The sequence below is a fragment of the Entelurus aequoreus genome, linkage group LG03 (genome assembly GCF_033978785.1).
Source record: "Entelurus aequoreus isolate RoL-2023_Sb linkage group LG03, RoL_Eaeq_v1.1, whole genome shotgun sequence".
Lineage (NCBI taxonomy): Eukaryota > Metazoa > Chordata > Actinopteri > Syngnathiformes > Syngnathidae > Entelurus > Entelurus aequoreus.
Window position 1 is genome coordinate 87,384,217 of NC_084733.1, and position 13,741 is coordinate 87,397,957.

The 13,741-nt window shown below is 36.2% G+C and overlaps 1 protein-coding gene across 1 annotated transcript; it reads right to left on the bottom strand.

Moving 5' to 3' along the window:
• Window positions 1-2,700: 2,700 nt before the first annotated feature.
• LOC133645980 (galactose-specific lectin nattectin-like) lies at window positions 2,701-13,585 on the bottom strand. Its single transcript, XM_062040904.1, has 5 exons — window positions 13,543-13,585; window positions 9,560-9,645; window positions 9,277-9,411; window positions 5,058-5,169; window positions 2,701-2,831 (listed from the first exon to the last, which is right to left on the bottom strand). The coding sequence occupies exons 1-5, from the start codon at window positions 13,583-13,585 to the stop codon at window positions 2,701-2,703; spliced, it is 507 nt and encodes a 168-aa protein (XP_061896888.1).
• Between the last annotated feature and the right edge of the window lie 156 nt (window positions 13,586-13,741).

The window sequence follows — 13,741 nt, forward strand, 5'->3', positions numbered from 1 at the left end:
CCCGGCCGAGTCATACCAAAGACTATAAAAATGTGACCCATTACCTCACTCAGCATCAAGTGTTGGAATTGGGGGTTAAATCACCAAAAATGATTCCCGGGCGCGGCACCACTGCCCACTGCTCCCCTCACCTCCCAGGGGGTGATCAAGGGTGATGGGTCAAATTCAGAGGACACTTACAATGACAGTAACACAACATGTTGTTTTTCATGAGCGGTGTACTAGTATTGTATGTCTGGGTGGGTGTCCTGCTTTGGAAATAATTTGTACCCCTTTCCGATATCGCATTTAGTTCCCACTAAAACATTCACATTTTGCACAATGAGATGTAAACATGGGATCATGTGTACATTCCTGTAACATTCTGTTTGTAAAATATATCTTTATTAGTATTTATTTAATATAATAACATCATTTCATGATTAATATTTATACATTAAGATTAAATTAAGAAAAAAACATTTTATTTTTCACTAAAGAAGGTTTCGGTGAAAGCGCATATGAAACTGGTGGGGTTCAGTACCTCCAACAAGGTTAAGAACCACTGGTGTAGAGTCGGTGCAGTTTGAGAGTTGTACCATTGCTGATACTATGATGAATAAATATGGGCAATACTACACTGTGTATAAATCTATAGGGATGTAACGATATCAACATTTCATATCACTGTTATTGTCACCAAAATGATCAGGATCATCATCGTTTTCACAGTATTGTTAAATCTGAGATAAACGTACTCATGAACACCTTAACCAAGTTTTATTCAAAATAATCAAATACAATGAATAAGTAGTGACACAAAATGCTTTATTGGAAGAAGAAATATGTTCTATAATAATATTGTTCTGGCTACTTCAAGAAGAACTGCACTTTTTGGGAATTTTGCCCATCATTCACAATCATTATGAGAGACAAGGAACTCGCATGTCTTTATTTTGTTTTTTAGGATTCTAAACATGATTTAAAAAATGCAACCAATGGGAGTCGCCTTTGTAGCCTTCAAAGCCCCAACGTCCAAAACTCTCCATCAACGTTTTATATACACACTGCACGTATATATATATATATATATATATATATATATATATAATGTAGTAACAGACACCTTCATAACAATATGTAATATGTTTTATTTATACACTGCAAGTATATATATAATGTAGTAACAGACACCTTCATAACAATATGTCAAATATACACACTGCAAGTATATATACAATATAGTAACAGACACCTTCATAACAATATGTAATATGTACAATATACACTCTGCAAGTATATATATATAATGTAGTAACAGACACCTTCATAACAATATGTAATATGTACAATATACACACTGCAAGTATATATATAATGTAGTAACAGACACCTTCATAACAATATGTAATATGTACAATATACACACTGCAAGTATATATATAATGTAGTAACAGACACCTTCATAACAATATGTAATATGTACAATATACACACTGCAAGTATATATATAATATAGTAACAGACACCTTCATAACAACATGTAATATGTACAATATACACACTGCACGTATATATATGATGTAGTAACAGACACCTTCATAACAATATGTACAATATACACACTGAAAGTATATATAATGTAGTAACAGACACCTTCATAACAATATGTAATATGTACAATATACACACTGCACATATATATATAATGTAGTAACAGACACCTTCATAACAATATGTAATATGTACAATATACACACTGCAAGTATATATAATGTAGTAACAGACACCTTCATAACAATATGTAATATGTACAATATACACACTGCACGTATATATATAATGTAGTAACAGACACCTTCATAACAATATGTACAATATACACACTGCAAGTATATATAATGTAGTAACAGACACCTTCATAACAATATGTAATATGTACAATATACACACTGCACGTATATATATAATGTAGTAACAGACACCTTCAAAACAATATGTAATATGTACAGTATACATACTGCAAGTATATATATAATGTAGTAACAGACACCTTCATAACAATATGTAATATGTACAGTATACATACTGCAAGTATATATATAATGTAGTAATAGACACCTTCATAACAATATGTAATATGTACAGTATACATACTGCAAGTATATATATAATGTAGTAACAGACACCTTCATAACAATATGTAACATGTACAATATACACACTGCAAGTATATTCATTTAAAAATAAACAAATAAATAAAAATCGGCCCACAGGACGTCCCACCCTCCGCTACAAGGAACGTCTCTGCAAATGCGACCTGAAAGCGTGCGGCATCTACCCTATGGACCTGGAAGCAGCAACATCAGATTGCACCAACTGGCGATCTACCACCAAGGCCAGTATCCTGCTAGCAGAGAGAAGGAAGGGGAAAAAAACGCAGATACTCCATTGCCAACAATGATTATAGACTCCATAAACTCAAGTATGTGCTCAGGATAAACCGGGTGTGGAACAATTAGCAAAAAACGTAATGAGTCTGTGCGTGAGGAAACTATATGCAAAGTAGTACCTGTACTTAAGAACCAGGTAAACACTGACTGGACCTGTAGGGTCGCATGCCTTTCTTGTGCTATAAAGATAATACTGTCATTGGTTTAGGAGTTACACCAGGTCGTCTTTAACCCGCACAGTTGGCAAGATTCCAACTGGGTGGGTGGGCTATGAGAAGCGGGGCTGCTGAAACAGGAAGTGCAGGAGCTTGAGTTTGGAAAAACTGAGGTGGACCGAGCCTGAGCCTTGGGGTCGGAGCTTGAGCCATAGGGGGCGGAGGCTGACTGGCTGCATCAGCCCTTACAACAATGTCCATATTGTCAGCAGCCTCTACGTCAGTTGGTGAAGCTTCTGTGGCTGCAGCTGTCAGATGTAGACCGCAGTAACGTGCAGTCACTGGAGGCAGGTGAGGCGGGGCCTCACGTGCCATCATGGAAAGAAAAAAAATGTAAAAAGAAAAAAAAATAATTAAATTGTTATATGTATCCAGTGATTATATTATAAAGTTATTTTCCATTTAACTTCACCAGTTTTAGATTATTTTTATTCAAAATCGCTGAAATTTTCACATTTGCCGTTCAAATACTGAGAAGAGATCAGCAGCCAGTTGAGGCAGGTCACTCAGTTGTGCCTCAACATGGATTGCGGACTCGGCTAACTGAGACCGTATTGCTATATGAACTATATTATACATTTCCATAGTTTAGTTAGCTGAGGTATATAATGTACAGTGTATTTTGTCAACAACTGTATGTGTGTCACGTATTTCTTGTGCTGAGCAATCATAAAACTGCTGCGAAGACGCACTGGCTGAGGCTCGCAGTAATCCCGCCTCCTTGTGCCGGTTAATGCACCCCCGCCGTAGAATGCACCCCCTGATGGGAGTGTTATTACATCCATACTTGTCAACCCTCCCGTTTTTAGCGGGAGAATCCCGGTATTCAGCGCCTCTCCCGACAACCTCCCGGCAGAGATGTTCTCCCGACAAACTCCCGGTATTCAGCCGGAGCTGGAGGCCACGCCCCCTCCAGCTCAATGCGGACCTGAGTGGGGACAGCCTGTTCTCACGTCCGCTTTCCCACAATATAAACAGCTTGCCTGCCCAATGACGTCATAACATCTACGGCTTTTAGAGAGTAGAGTGCACAACAAGGAGAGAGAGTTCTTGGTTTCTTATGTGGGTTTATTGTTGGGCAGTTTCATTAACGTCCTCCCAACACACAACAACAGCAGTCACGTTTAGTCTACCGTAAAGCAGTTCGTCTGCAGTAAACAACAATGTTGTGACACTCTTAAACAGGACATTACTGCCATCTACTGGATAGCCTGCAGAACACTGAAATTCAAATATTTTATTTATATGTATAATAAATTTAAAAAAAAAAATATATATATATATATATATTTATATATAGCTAGAATTCACTGAAAGTCAAGTATTTCATACATATATATAAATATATATATATATATATATATATATATATATATATATATATATATATATATATATATATATATATATATATATATATATATATATATATATGAAATACTTGATTTGGTGTATTCTAGCTGTAAATATACTCTCCTCTTAACCACGCCCTTAGCCACGCCCCCCGGCCCAAACACGCCCCACCCACCTCCCGATATCGGAGGTCTCAAGGTTGGCAAGTATGATTACATCTAAAGCCCACACTTAAACTTTCCATGTGCAAGATTGAATCTATTTTAAAAAGTTATTTAATGAGAAGCCAAAAAGTGCAAAAACAATAATGTTCGTGTTGGAGGAGTTGTGAATGACCGCAGGGCCACAACATTAGGTACACCTGCAGACTGCAGCACGGATTTCATATTTCATTCATTCACTGGGGAGAGGGAAGTCTGGGCTTCCCTGCTAAGGGAATCGAATAAGCGGAAGAAGATGGATGGATGTTCTAAACAGATAAGGTAAAAAGGGAGTACATCATACTCCAAATACACATTCCAACGCCTTCAAGGTAAAGCACAAGAGTTTACTTGAGGACATAGGATACAAGAACAGAGTGTACACATGGGGAAAATATTAGCTGCTTTAAACATACTGGATAGAAGGAAAGAAAGAATGCATGCAAGAATGGAACTAATTGCCTAAAACTATCCAACTCACCACTCACATTGACATGTCTAGTAAATAAGTAGACTCTGTGGGATCAGCTAAAGGGGATCTTAGACCAATCTTTGTAAACTAATCGCTGAAACATTCTTGAAATAATGTGAGCAAAGAGCAATTAGCCTAAAGAAGTTGTTTTAGTGGTCTAACCCAGACAGTGGAATACACTAGAAGATATCAGTGGGGGGGATCTTAATGGTGAGATTTCAGATCCATGGCACAGACATAAGTTCTTGACCTATTGCATCGGATATCGTTCCACTCATCATCTGCAAGTAAACACAAACAAGTATGTCAGTGTACGTGTAGTATACCAAGACCACATTACTGCACGTTGACTTATCTAAGTGTTAATGACAAGGTGTACTGATACCTCCTCTGAAGTTGATGTTTGCACAGTTCCGGTTTCCATTGCTGCTAGGACGGTTGTTTGCCCAGTCGGTGAAATCCACAACTGAGCCGTCGGTCCAAATAAAGGAACCCTCCTAGAAGAAACATTTATGGACAACAATTCTGAGTATGTGTCGTCAGTGCTGCACTGTGCAGGTGTCAAAGTCACGGCCCGCGGGCCAGATCCGGCCCACAAATTAATTATCTATGGATATTTGGTTAGTGTTGGAATCATACTTCCCAACCCTCCCAAATTTTCCGGGAGACTCACGAATTTCAGTGCCTCTCCCGAAAATCTCCCGGGACAACCATTCTCCCGAATTTCTCCCGATTTCCAGCCGGATTTAAGGCACGCCCCCTGAGAACAGCCGGTCGTCACGTCCGCTTGGCCAACCAAAAAGTAACCACAGAACACTAACCACAGAACATACCGTATAGCAGGGGTCACCAACCTTTTTGAAAGCAAGAGCTACTTCTTGGGTAGTGATTAATGCGAAGGGCTACCAGTTTGATACACACTTAAATAAATTGCCAGAAATAGCCAATTTGCTCAATTTACCTTTAACTCTATGTTATTATTAATAATTAATGATATTTACACTTAATTGAACGGTTTAAAAGAGGAGAAAACACGAGAAAAAAAATGACAATAACATTTTGAAACATAGTTTATCTTCAATTTCGACTCTTTAAAATTCAAAATTCAACCGAAAAAAAGAAGAGAAAAACTAGCTAATTCGAATCTTTTTGAAAAAATAACAAAAATAATTTATGGAACATCATTAGTAATTTTTCCTGACTTAGATTAATTTTAGAATTTTGATGACATGTTTTAAATAGGTTAAAATCCAATCTGCACTTTGTTAGAATATATAACAAATTGGACCAAGCTATATTTCTAACAAAGACAAATCACTATTTCTTCTAGATTTTCCAGAGCAAAATTTTTTTAAAGAAATTCAAAAGACTTTGAAATAAGATTTAAATTTGATTCTACAGATTTTCTAGATTTGCCAGAATTTTAATCATAATAAGTTTGAGGAAATATTTCACAAATATTCTTCGTCGAAAAAACAGAAGCTAAAATGAAGAATTAAATCAAAATGTATTTATTATTCTTTACAATAAAAAAAAATACATTTACTTGAACATTGATTTAAATTGTCAGGAAAGAAGAGGAAGGAATTTAAAAGGTAAAAAGGTATATGTGTTTAAAAATCCTAAAATCGTTTTTAAGGTTGTATTTTTTCTCTAAAATTGTCTTTCTGAAAGTTATAAGAAGCAAAGTAAAACAAATAATGAATGTATTTAAACAATTGAAGACCAAGTCTTTAAAATATTTTCTTGGATTTTCAAATTCTATTTGAGTTTTGTCTCTCTTAGAATTAAAAATGTCAGGCAAAGCGAGACCAGCTTGCTAGTAAATAAATAAAATTAAAAAAAATAGAGGCAGCTCACTGGTAAGTGCTGCTATTTGAGCTATTTTTAGAACAGGCCAGCAGGCTACTCATCTGGTCCTTACGGGCTACCTGGTGCCCGCGGGCACCACGTTGGTGACCCCTGCCGTATAGTGTTCTGTGGTTACTTTTTGGTTGGCCAACGGTTTACGTTGTATTGCGCACCCTGACGGCAAGTGTGGGAGTCGGTTCAGAAGTATGAAGTAAAGAGACGTAACTTCGTCACCTCGCCTGGTTATTGACTCCAACCCAGAATATTACACTGCCCATACCTACGCTCCTTCAAAGGCTGTGCTACTGGCTGCAAAGCGTTGCACTTTCAAATACAACAATGAGTAGAGAGGAGTGTTATGTGTGTATATGTGTAAATAAATGAACACTGAAATTCAAGTATTTATTTTATTTATATGTGTATATATATATATATATATATATATATATATATATATATATATATATATATATATATATATATATATATATATATATATATATATATATATATATATATATATATATATATAATAAAATACATATATATATATATATATATATATATATATATATATATATATATATATAGCTAGAATTCACTGAAAGTAAATTTTTTATTTTATTCATATATATATATATATTTATATATATATATATATATATATATATATATATATATATATATATATATATATATATATATATATATACATATATATATATATATATATATATATATATATATATATATATATAGCTAGAATTCACTGAAAGTAAATTTTTTATTTTATTCATATATATATATATATATATATATATATATATATATATATATATATATATATATATATATATATATATATATATATATATATACATATATATATATATATATATATATATATATATATATATATATATATATATATATATATATATATATATATATATAAGAAATACTTGAATTTCAGTGAATTCTAGCTATAAATATACTCCTTCCCCCTTAACATCGCCCCCCCCCCCCCCCCCCGGCCCCGCCCACCTCAATTCAAAGTCTCCCTACTAACCCACCAGTGCCTCCATGGAAATGCCCCCCTCTACCTCAAAGAACTACTCACCCCCAAATCCTCCACACGACACCGGACAGGCTAACCTCCTCCAACCTCCGAGGACAAAGCTACGAACAATGGGAGACCGGGCTTTCTGCTCCGCCGCTCCCAGTCTGTGGAACGCTCTCCCTGACCACCTGAGGGCACCACAGACTGTGGATGCTTTTAAAAAAGGCTTAAAAACCCTTCTTTTTAAAAAAGCCTTTTTTTTTTAGATATATGCATACTAGTTTTAGCTATTTGGCTGTTCTATTTTTTTTTTTTTTTTTTTTAATTATCTTTTTATTTTATTTTTTTAATACACTGTAGCACTTTGAGGTTGTTTACTCAATGTAAAGTGCTTTTTAAAAATAAAATCTATTATTATTATTATTTTTGCTAATTGGTATGCTAAAAATATCGATGTAATCATAATAGTATCGACTAGATACGCTATTGTACTTGGTATCATTACAGTGGATGTCAGGCGTAGATCCACCCATGTCGTTTGTTTACATTCATTGCTGTTAGCGGTTAGCTATCGTATCCTCCTACGGCGTGTAGTGAAGCATGTTTAGCTATTCCTCGTCCTGCAGTGATAATGATACTTGTAAGAAACGTACTTTATTTGTCGCCATGGAGGCCAGGATTAGTGATTTAGAAGTAGCTAAAGCACTGCCGACTGCGAGTGGACGTTCGCCGCCAGCTAATGTCTTAAAGCACCTCTTCCTGAGGATGTTTCAGTGTTATAACTTCACCTTTATCTTTACTTTTTAAGCCAAAAATGCGTCCGTTCTCCATTTTCTGTCTACACACCGTGTCTGCTTGTAAGTACTCTGTGTGTGTGCGCTGCCGAACATGCTCCCCTGCTCGCCAAAAAAGCAACGTCATGCCCGGGAACCGGTACTTTTCAAACCGTTTTTGATTGATTAGTACCGCGATACTATATTAGTACCGGTATACCGTACAACCCTACTCCAAACACTGGTAACTTGACCTACCACTACACAAACTACCATTCACACTCGAACTTATGGTCAGTTTCGAGACTCTAAGTATTTTGGGGTCAATATGAAACTGTCAGGACGAGGGGTTTTTTCGCAGCTTACTGCGAGATTTGTTCTCCCGGGATGCAATCGGACTATACCGGACAAGGCTTGAAGGTAGGAACATTATTTAATCTTGACTTTCAAAAAAGAGGGGCAAACAAAAGGCGTACAAGGCTCAACTTAGCCAAGGAAACAAAAACTAACACTTGGCGTGAACTATGGACATGAAACAAAAACTCGCTAACTGTGGCATGAATAAACAAAACTTACTTGGAACGAGCAGTATGAACAAAGCAAACGCATGAAACTATCAGCATGAACTATGGCATGAAACAAGTCAGAACAGAGCAATGTCGCCAGACCGACTAACTGGCAACCACGGGCTTGAATAATAATCTCATGGTTAGTGACAGGTGTGATCGAACAAATGAGGCAGGTGAAACTAATGAGTCGACAAACAAGGAAGCGCAAACAGGAACTACTGGAGTCCAAAACTAACAGAACATAACTAAACAAAACATGATCCGGACCACGGATCATGACAGAAACAGAGTACTTGGAGACTTGTTTTCTCGGCATAAAGTGTAGTGTTGTCGTGTGGGTGGATGTTTTACCCGGATTGCGTCAGTGAATCCGATCCAGGTGCGAGTGTTTTGGCCGGTCACATCAAAAATCAATTGTCGCACGAGTTCATTCTCCAGATTGCTGTGAATGGACACCAGGTTCCCGCCCAGAATTATGCAGGTGGTCTGATGGGCACAGAAAAATTAAAAATGAACATGATGTCATTCATATCTTAAGTGGTCTACGAGGCCATGACTGTGTAAATAGGCATCATCACACCCCCGGAAAGTTCTATTTACTGTTTCGTTGATGTGTTTCTACCACTTCCCGTACCTCCGCAGTAATGAAGTCGACTCGTTCGTTTTGGAAGATGAAACAACGCATGTCCAACTGAGTCCAGCCCTCAGGACAGCAATCATCTGCTACACAATCAACACATGTATTTATTGCAACTTGTTGAAAAAACACGCACAATAAACAATCACACTTATAATACAGCAATAGATGATATCTGTCTATTACCTGACACCTTCTTTTTGTTTATAATGTCTATTTTCTGCTGGATCTACTCTCTATTTTATGCTGCAGCTGTTAAATATACTGTAATATTGTACATGGTAATTGTTATATATTGTATATATGATATAAACATATAATATATCAGTATATATCAGGGGTCACCAACCTTTTTGAAAGCAAGAGCTACTTCTTGGGTAGTGATTAATGCGAAGGGCTACCAGTTTGATACACACTTAAATAAATTGCCAGAAATAGCCAATTTGCTCAATTTACCTTTAACTCTATGTTATTATTAATAATTAATGATATTTACACTTAATTGAACGGTTTAAAAGAGGAGAAAACACGAAAAAAATGACAATTTAATTTTGAAACATAGTTTATCTTCAATTTCGAATCTTTAAAATTCTAAATTCAACCGAAAAAAAGAATACAAAAACTTTAAAAAATAATTTATGGAACATCATTAGTAATTTTTCCTGATTAAGATTAATTTTAGAATTTTGATGACATGTTTTAAATAGGTTAAAATCCAATCTGCACTTTGTTAGAATATATAACAAATTGGACCAAGCTATATTTCTAAGACAAATCATTATTTCTTCTAGATTTTCCAGAACAAAAATTTTAAAATAAATTCAAAAGACTTTGAAACAACATTTAAATTTGATTCTACAGATTTTTCTAGATTTGCCAGAATAATTTTTTTAAATTTTAATCATAATAAGTTTGAAGAAATATTTCACAAATATTCTTCGTCGAAAAAACAGAAGCTAAAATGAAGAATTAAATTACAATTTATTTATTATTCTTTACAATAAAAAAAATACATTTACTTGAACATTGATTTCAATTGTCAGGAAAGAAGAGGAAGGAATTTAAAAGGTAAAAAAGGTATATGTGTTTAAAAATCCTAAAATCATTTTTAAGGTTGTATTTTTTCTCTAAATTTGTCTTTCTGAAAGTTATAAGAAGCAAAGTAAAAAAATTAATGAATTTATTTAAACAAGTGAAGACCAAGTCTTTAATATATTTTCTTGGATTTTCTAATTCTATTTGAGTTTTGTCTCTCTTAGAATTAAAAATGTCGGGCAAAGCGAGACCAGATTGCTAGTAAATAAATAAAATTAAAAAAATAGAGGCAGCTCACTGGTAAGTGCTGCTATTTGAGCTATTTTTAGAACAGGCCAGCGGGCTACTCATCTGGTCCTTACGGGCTACCTGGTGCCCGCGGGCACCGCGTTGGTGACCCCTGGTATATATCATATACTGTACATATATTATGTAAATATTACATATATGTTATATTTTATATTGCTACTACTACTACCTGCATTATCCTTTCCATCCTTACACTTTCCATCCTTTGTAACTGAGCTACGGTGTGGAACAATTTCCCTTGTGGATCATTAAAGTTTGTCTAAGTCTAAGTCTAATAAGAGTAGGAAGAAGCAACACTTATTTGATCCAACACCCGTCCCATGAAAGTGTCTGATACTGCCATCGACATTTAGGTTATCGTTACACTTTGTGAACACCTTATAAAAAAACCTCTTCAACTGACCCGAGTGGCCTGTTAAGACGAATTGTTGCGTTCAAGATCGATAAATGTAAGTGTTAGAATAATTGTTTGCAAGTTATCACAAAAGACTTTGTGTTGAAATGAGTTCCAGGCAAGAGGACAGGGGCTGTCTTTGAGGCCTACCAAGAGTAAGGCTCGTAAAACTCCACCGTGTAAGGGGGAGAGCCACATGAAGGGGTTTCTGTGTTCTCTCTTGTGTGGTAATCAACAGAAGGATGAGGTTCCGTCCCAAGAACTTCAGAGCGGAGAGATGACAGGATCTGCCCAATTTCCAGACGAATTCTTTTTGAAGTATTTTAGGAACTCTTTTTGAACTATTTTATGGACCTCTTTTTGAACTATTTTACGAACTCTTTTTTGAACTGACCTTTCCTGTGAATTGTTTACGACCTTTTCTGTGAACTTTTTGCGACCTTTGTCCTTTGGAAACAAAGGTGGCCATGTGGTCGGGGAGGGTCCAAAATAAAATAAAAAGGAGGCATACAATCTTTTGGCAGAACGTGCTGGAGATTGTACAAACCCCGTTTCCATATGAGTTGGGAAATTGTGTTAGATGTAAATATAAACGGAATACAAAATGATTTGCGAATAATTTTCAAGCCATATTCAGTTGAGTATGCTACAAAGACAACATATTTGATGTTCAAACTCATAAACATTTTTTTTTTTTGCAAATAATCATTAACTTTAGAATTTGATGCCAGCAACACGTGACAAAGAAGTTGGGAAAGGTGGCAATAAATACTGATAAAGTTGAGGAATGCTCATCAAACACTTATTTGGAACATCCCACAGGTGAACAGGCAAATTGGGAACAGGTGGGTGCCATGATTGGGTATAAAAGTAGATTCCATGAAATGCTCAGTCATTCACGAACAAGGACGGGGCGAGGGTCACCACTTTGTCAACAAATGCCTGAGCAAATTGTTGAACAGTTTAAGAAAAACCTTTCTCAACCAGCTATTGCAAGGAATTTAGGGATTTCACCATCTACACTCCGTAATATCATCAAAGGGTTCAGAGAATCTGGAGAAATCACTGCACGTAAGCAGCTAAGCCCGTGACCTTCGATCCCTCAGGCTGTACTGCATCAACAAGCCACATCAGTGTGTAAAGGATATCACCACATGGGCTCAGGAACACTTCAGAAACCCACTGTCAGTAACTACAGTTGGTCGCTACATCTGTAAGTGCAAGTTAAAACTCTCCTATGCAAGGCGAAAACCGTTGATCAACAACACCCAGAAACGCCGTCGGCTTTGATGGGCCTGAGCTCATCTAAGATGGACTGATGCAAAGTGGAAAAGTGTTCTGTGGTCTGACGAGTACACATTTCAAATTGTTTTTGGAAACTGTGGACGTCCTGTCCTCCGGACCAAAGAGGAAAAGAACCATCCGGATTGTTCTAGGCGCAAAGTGTAAAAGCCAGCATGTGTGATGGTATGGGGGTGTATTAGTGCCCAAGACATGGGTAACTTACACATCTGTGAAGGCACCATTAATGCTGAAAGGTACATACAGGTTTTGGAGCAACATACCACGGACGCCCCTGCTTATTTCAGCAAGACATTGCCAAGCCACGTGTTACATCAACATGGCTTCGTAGTAAAAGAGTGCGGGTACTAGACTGGCCTGCCTGTAGTCCAGACCTGTCTCCCATTGAAAATGTGTGGCGCATTATGAAGCCTAAAATACCACAACTTAAGCTGTACATCAAGCAAGAATGGGAAAGAATTCCACCTCAAAAATGTGTCTCCTCAGTTCCCAAACGTTTATTGAGTGTTGTTAAAAGGAAAGGCCATGTAACACAGTGGTGAACATGCCCTTTCCCAACTACTTTGGCACGTGTTGCAGCCATGAAATTCTAAGTTAATTATTATTTGCAAGAAAAAAAAATAAAGTTTATGAGTTTGAATATCAAATATGTTGTCTTTGTAGTGCATTCAATTGAATATAAGTTGAAAAGGATTTGCAAATCATTGTATTCCATTTATATTTACATCTAACACAATTTCCCAACTCATATGGAAACGACTCTCCTCAATATATTGAGTCCAAATTGAATTCTGTCTCTGTTTAATTCTTTGCCTCCTATCTTGTTTAATAGATGTCATCAGTGTTTGAACCTGACAGTAAGTATTTTAGATTTGGCAAAGAATGAGTTGGGCTAACAATGAAAACCATCAACATTCTTGTAATAGTATGAGCAACCAACCTTCCTTGATGGCAATAGACCACTGCGGAGAAGCAAAGAACATTGTTAATATATAGAATATTATACATATATTTGCAAACGATGAACTGACATACAGTATAGTAGAAGCATAGAGTTTTTATGGGGGAAACAAGAAGCAGTGATATCCTTTACTTACACTTCCTGCCAGAAGTCCGCTGACGGCAGTCAGAAGCAACAA

What these genes read in the sequence shown, in the direction of transcription:
- LOC133645980 (XM_062040904.1), bottom strand. Translation starts at nt 13,585, where the DNA reads ATGTTCTTTGCTTCTCCGCAGTGGTCTATTGCCATCAAGGAAG. An exon ending in TCGACTTCATTACTGCGGAG is followed by an intron (nt 9,412 to 9,559) that starts GTACGGGAAGTG and finishes TGTGCCCATCAG; the next exon opens with ACCACCTGCATAATTCTGGG. An exon ending in GATTCACTGACGCAATCCGG is followed by an intron (nt 5,170 to 9,276) that starts GTAAAACATCCA and finishes TGTTTCTTCTAG; the next exon opens with GAGGGTTCCTTTATTTGGAC.